The sequence below is a fragment of the Triticum urartu genome, unplaced genomic scaffold (assembly GCF_003073215.2).
Source record: "Triticum urartu cultivar G1812 unplaced genomic scaffold, Tu2.1 TuUngrouped_contig_6181, whole genome shotgun sequence".
In the NCBI taxonomy this organism is placed as follows: domain Eukaryota; kingdom Viridiplantae; phylum Streptophyta; class Magnoliopsida; order Poales; family Poaceae; genus Triticum; species Triticum urartu.
The window spans coordinates 1-5913 of record NW_024116919.1 but is presented as its reverse complement, the minus strand read 5'-3'; the positions used below and the strand labels follow the sequence as shown (position 1 = coordinate 5913).

Below are 5913 nucleotides of genomic sequence, written 5' to 3'. Positions count from 1 at the left end.
GCCCAGCACGCCGCTCTCGGATTTCCAGCGCGCCAAGCCCAGGTTCGAGGGCGAGCGCGCCGCCGAGGCGGCCCGGGACCCGGCCTTCACCTACAGCGTCGTCCGCCCCACCGCCTTCTTCAAGAGCCTCGGCGGCCAGGTCGAGGCCGTCAAGAAGGGCAACCCCTACGTCATGTTCGGCGACGGCAAGCTCTGCGCCTGCAAGCCCATCAGCGAGGAGGACCTCGCCTCCTTCATCGCGGACTGCATCTTCGACCAGGAGAAGGCTAACAAGGTTCTCCCAATTGGAGGGCCGGGGAAGGCCCTCACACCGCTGGAGCAAGGGGAGATGCTGTTCCGGCTGCTCGGGCGCGAACCCAGGTTCATCAAGGTGCCCATTCAGGTCATGGATGGTGTCATCTGGGTGCTCGATGGATTGGCTAAGGTTTTCCCCGGGCTGGAGGATGCCGCCGAGTTCGGCAAGATTGGGAGGTACTATGCGTCGGAGAGCATGCTAGTGCTCGATCCCGAGACCGGGGAGTACAGCGACGAGAAGACGCCGAGCTATGGCAAAGACACGCTGGAGCACTTCTTCGAGAAGGTGATAAGGGAAGGAATGGCGGGGCAGGAGCTAGGCGAGCAGACCATCTTCTAGCTCCAGGCCTTCCAGCTTGTAAATTCAGGGCCAAGGGTGTAGGGACGTAAGTGAGACTTCTGAGTTTTGACACGTTTGTGTTTCCAACACAATATACATATTTTTTAAAACGAAGACGTTAGGAGGATCCGGCTTTAAATTAATAAAGCCACCGGACATCAAACAGAGTTTAAAGAGCAGAGTATAGTAGCAACACCAAAGCAGAGTAGCATGCAAAGCGTCGGTTAAATACTGAAGATGTTCAGGCTCCAGAGAAGTCTGTGGAGTGGTGCTGAGAAGATGACGCCGCCGCGTCAGGAGTGGAGAGCCCTCCCTCCTCGTCGAGGCGATGTCGGACAGGGGAACGCCGGAGGTCAATGCCACGCCGCTGGAGATTCCTGCGGAGGGGAAGGCTGCTGCGAGACGTGCCTGAAGCGCCGCCAAAGCAACATGCAAATTTTACGTAGCGCCAAATTGCAGGCTCCATAATTTGTTCTCTCAGAAAAGATCTCTGTAGAAATTTTTGTTCCAGATAAGTATGCTTCGGATTATTTACCACATCACAGTTCTCTGACCGAGGCCGTTCTTTCGCATTCTGAAAAACATTGAAGCAGATGCAGTAACAGAAGTTCAGGATATGGATTTTGGTGTATCTGTTTATTCCTTGTTGCTGCTGCTGATCTCCACTCACTCTCGTAACAGTTACTGCAGCCAGGACGCATCTATTAGCACATGGCTCATTTCTGATAAATTCAGAGGCTTCCTCTTAATTTTGTTCTGATTTTTTTTACTAACATGCCAAACTGGCACCAAAATTGTTGTCATTTCTGATAAATTCAGCTCGCTGTCTCCACCGACGCCTCACTCGATACAATACAAATTATGATACAATATCACTGCACAAGGCGAACTTTGTTGCGGAAGTGATTGCTCATTAACTGTGCCCAAATAAGACTGAACAACATGAGCTGATTATTGTACAATGCATATGGCTTGTTTGTGATAATCCCAATCCAGGAACAGTACAGACAATTTAAAACAAAATACTCAACATGATAGACATTCATTCGCAAGAAAAAAAAAACCCTCAACGATCACACTTTGGTTCAGCCAAACTGAGAGGAACAGGCGTACGCTGAAAGGCCACATGATAGACATGCAGACCATAGGACCATAGTGCCTTCATAACTAGTACAGTACTATTCTTCTTCTCTTGCAGGGAGAATATCGTGACGCCCTATGATCTGCAAAAGGCAACGCGTTGTCATCGCTGGTGGTAGTATAATTGAATAACAGAGAATTAAAGGAGGGCACGAGGGAGGAGGGGGGCTGCGTTACCTTGCATCCTTTGTGTCTCAGACCATCCAGCGTGCTGTCATTCAAATAATCTTCTAAATTATCCACTAACACGAGCTTGAGGGATGGAAGGTGCAGTAATCCATCAGGGATTCCTACACCATGCCAGCAACGTGTAAATGACAGGGATGGAAGGTGCAGTAATCCATCAGGGATTCCTTCACCATGCGAGCAACGTGTAAATGACAGGTGGGATAGCTTTGGCATTGTCCCAACCTCCATCATCCACTTGTTAAAGGTACATCTGTCAAGTCGCAACTCTTGCAGACAAGGGAACCCTTGGGCACCAAAGGTCATTGTACTGGGATCATAAAAACGCAACTCCAGCACCACAAGACAAGGAAGCATTTCCAGGATCGGCATCGGGTCTTTTCTATGTTCCTCATGAATAGCCGACATACGGAGCTCCCGTAAGGTTTGTGGAATTTGCACATTTCTTGGCAGAAAAGTACTAGCAAGATGTACATATCTTAGAGTAGGTATATCCCAGACGGAGCCTGGTAAATATGAACCTGGTACATCTATAGTTTGCAGATAAAGGAGTTTCATGATTGAAGAAGGAAGCATCATGGTTCCACATCGTCTCAACCTCAGGTCTCGAAGGTGAATGCACCCACCAATTACCTCGCGGAAATTCTCTAGGATCGAGTTCTCGACATGAAGAACTCTTAGGAACCTTAGCTCAGGTAAAGATACTGATGAAAGTCCAAAGCCAAACAAAGCTCTGAGATTAGGTGATGCCTGCAAGATCTGCCCACTCAAGTTTTGGACAGAAGAACGATAGAATATCTGGTTATGAGATGATGATGCACCAACTTGTCCTGCATTTTGTTAGAGTCCATATATATGTCAGCAAAAAGCCACACACACACACATTATATGAGTAATCAATATATTTAATAAACAGTGTACAAATAAAAGAGAAGAGGGGAAGGTAGCTCACCACTAGTAGTTTCATCGATTACATCAAGGAAACCATCTTTCGTTGCCTCTTCTATGCACCAGTCACGTATAATATCATGAATCCTTATTTCCTCAGCACATTCATGTATAATGCTTGTTTGAACAACTTGCACAAAACTTCTTTGAGCCAACTCACTTACATATGTACGAGCTGTTTTTTCTACAGTGTGCTTAGGTGTATGTGGAATCAAGCCTTCTGCTATCCATAGATTAATAAGAGTCCACACAGATATTATGTAATCCTCAGGAAAAGCAGCAAGAGAGAGCACACATGATCTTAAATAATGATTTGGTAGGTCCTTGTAACTGCGAGCTATTATGCCTCGCATCATCTGTATGTCCTTGGTTGATGGCCAACACAGTAGCACATCGGACCATGCTTGTGTGTTGAGATTCTTTGATAGGTACCCCCCTAAAACTGCAAGTGCAAGTGGTAATCCATCACATTTCCTTGTAAGCTTTCTTCCCAGTTCTTCATATTTATACAGATCACGTATGCCTGATATTCTGTATGAAGGTAAAGCTTTGCTACTAAAAAGTAGCCAACTTTTCTCTTCATCTAAACTCCTCAAAGCATGTACATGGGTTTGCATTTCGACATGTATTGCAACATCTTCTTTTCTTGTGGTTAGAAGTAATCTACTACTGTTAGATGTATCCGGAAAGGCCTTAATAGTTCTATTTATTTGTTCCCATGTGTCTGTTTCCCACACATCATCAAGAACTACCAAGTATCTTTTCTTGATGAGGATATCATGGATCTTCTTTCCCACCTCATACTCATTCATCTCATCAATTTTTATAGACTGGTCTCCATCACTCAGTATTTGCTTCAAAATCTCCTTTAGTAAATCAATGACCTTGAACTTTTGAGATACAGTCACCCAAACAAGTGACTCAAAGTGTTGTTTCACGCCAGATGAAGTGTATACTTTTCTAGCAAGTGTTGTTTTTCCTGCCCCGCCCATGGCAACTATGGAGACAACACTAAGCATATTTTCTCCCTCAATTAATTTATCCACTATTTCTTTGTACTCGTTCTCGAAACCAACCATGACAACATCATCCTTGAAGGCTTGGTGTCTAAGACCATAATCTTGTAGGGACTCATCGACAACATTATTATCCAAGTCAATGTTCAAGCGTCCTACGCTCTGGAATATCTCACTAAGCTTCCTTCTCACACGCTGAATTTCAACACCAACTTTATGAAGGGTAGTCAAATCACTCGGTAAGTGAGCGTACCTTGAAATTGCACCCATGAAACCCTTTTTTATGTTATTTCTTTTCTTCATGTAATCTGCAGCTTCGATAACATTCTAAGCCTCATAAGCAGCATCCCTGATTTGACTCATTAAGATAGCAACTGTTGCATTTCCAGATCTCCGTTTTGTCTCGGCGTCTTTGAGGTAGCCCTGCAGCCGCATCAGCTCATCTTTCAAGAAGGCCACTTCAAGTGTGACCCCACCTAAGAAACTGCTCTCCTGAACAGCAAGATTTCCCAAGTTCCTAAGAACGGCGTTAATAGCTGTCTCGGCCATGAGTCCTACACAGATGATCGACCTGATGAGAGCAAGAACAATAACTAAGCACTTGAGAGAGAGAGAGAGAGAGAGAGAGAGAGAGAGAGACTCACCCAGGGGATATGAGGGTGCTGCCTTCTTCGCTTCAGTGTGCCGCTATGCTCATCTGGTCCACCGAGCACCGGAGGAGGCTGTGCCGTTAGGAGATTACCGGCGATGTATGTGGTTTAGGGACACTACCAGAACATGTTGTGAGCCAAGGCTTCGGAGGAGGCTTTGGAGCTTGGCTATATCAAAGCGTATAATACATTAACTGAGGCTTCAGCGTACTGAATAATATGTGCAAAGTCCAAACTGCACGTCCATTCAGCAGCTTGTTAGCTTGGATAGCGGCCTCCACATTAACTAAGGCAAGTGTACTGAATAATATGACGCTTGAAACCGCCCAGTTCACTTATTCTATTTCATTGCTGAGACATGTAGCGCAAATTTTCCTGACAAACGACTATAATTAAGTGATCTAGCTCTGAATGAGTCATGGTTTCTGCGTAAAAACTATGTGGTGCTTGATTTGATCGAGTAGGCAAAGCATGTGAGTTTATAATGCTTGAACAACGTGCCCATTCTTATCAACTGCGACTTGTGAATGGGTCTAGGTCTTTGCCTAGCAAAAACAGTACGATGGTTGATGGGAGCAAGCTACCAAGCATGTGTTTGATGCTCGTAACAACCAACCTTAATTAATTATGGTTCAAACGAACTAATAGTTGGCAGGCTGATTCTTGTCTTACTATTACTAATTAGATTGTAGGCTCCACACTGACCTGAGGAATAGTTACAGATCTAACCATATACTGGACGTTTTTTTTTTGAACTGGGCTTTACGCCTTTCCATTACAATCGAACGGAAATACATCAGTTCCAGAAACATATCCAGGGAGAGGGAAAGACGAAAAGCGAGTTCAAGCACTACCAGGAAACCCACCGCATTCGCCCGACATTGAGACGAATCCATATACTGGATGTTAAATGTATGGATGAGTGGCTTCTGTTGGAAATATGCCTTAGAGGCAATAATAAATTGGTTATTATTATATTTCCTTGTTCATGATAATCGTTTATTATCCATGCTAGAATTGTATTGATAGGAAACTCAGATACATGTGTGGATACATAGACAACAGCATGTCCCTAGTAAGCCTCTAGTTGACTAGCTCGTTGATCAATAGATGGTTACGGTTTCCTAACCATGGACATTGGATGTCGTTGATAACGGGATCACATCATTAGGAGAATGATGTGATGGACAAGACCCAATCCTAAGCCTAGCACAAGATCATGTAGTTCGTATGCTAAAGCTTTTCTAATGTCAAGTATCATTTCCTTAGACCATGAGATTGTGCAACTCCCGGATACCGTAGGAGTGCTTTGGGTGTGCCAAACGTCACAACATAACTG

General features: G+C 44.8%; 2 protein-coding genes across 2 annotated transcripts; one reads left to right on the top strand and one right to left on the bottom strand.

Annotated features, from left to right (window-relative positions):
• Nucleotides 1–22: 22 nt before the first annotated feature.
• LOC125530255 (divinyl chlorophyllide a 8-vinyl-reductase, chloroplastic-like) lies at nucleotides 23–748 on the top strand (the record flags this gene model as incomplete). The annotated part of the gene is given in 1 exon segment (XM_048694649.1): nucleotides 23–748. A coding segment is annotated over 1 exon segment (612 nt), but the record flags the coding sequence as incomplete, so codon positions are not given.
• Nucleotides 749–1524: 776 nt separating this feature from the next.
• Nucleotides 1525–4765, bottom strand: LOC125530254 (probable disease resistance protein At1g59620). Its single transcript, XM_048694648.1, has 4 exons — nucleotides 4569–4765; nucleotides 2913–4478; nucleotides 1952–2790; nucleotides 1525–1857 (listed from the first exon to the last, which is right to left on the bottom strand). Exons 2-4 carry the CDS (start codon nucleotides 4225–4227, stop codon nucleotides 1813–1815), a joined length of 2199 nt encoding a protein of 732 aa, XP_048550605.1. The 5' UTR covers nucleotides 4228–4478; nucleotides 4569–4765; the 3' UTR covers nucleotides 1525–1812.
• Nucleotides 4766–5913: the final 1148 nt, after the last annotated feature.

What these genes read in the sequence shown, in the direction of transcription:
- LOC125530254 (XM_048694648.1), bottom strand. Translation starts at nt 4,227, where the DNA reads ATGAAGAAAAGAAATAACATAAAAAAGGGTTTCATGGGTGCAATTTCA. An exon ending in AATCGATGAAACTACTAGTG is followed by an intron (nt 2,791 to 2,912) that starts GTGAGCTACCTT and finishes AACAAAATGCAG; the next exon opens with GACAAGTTGGTGCATCATCA. An exon ending in TGAGACACAAAGGATGCAAG is followed by an intron (nt 1,858 to 1,951) that starts GTAACGCAGCCC and finishes TGCCTTTTGCAG; the next exon opens with ATCATAGGGCGTCACGATAT.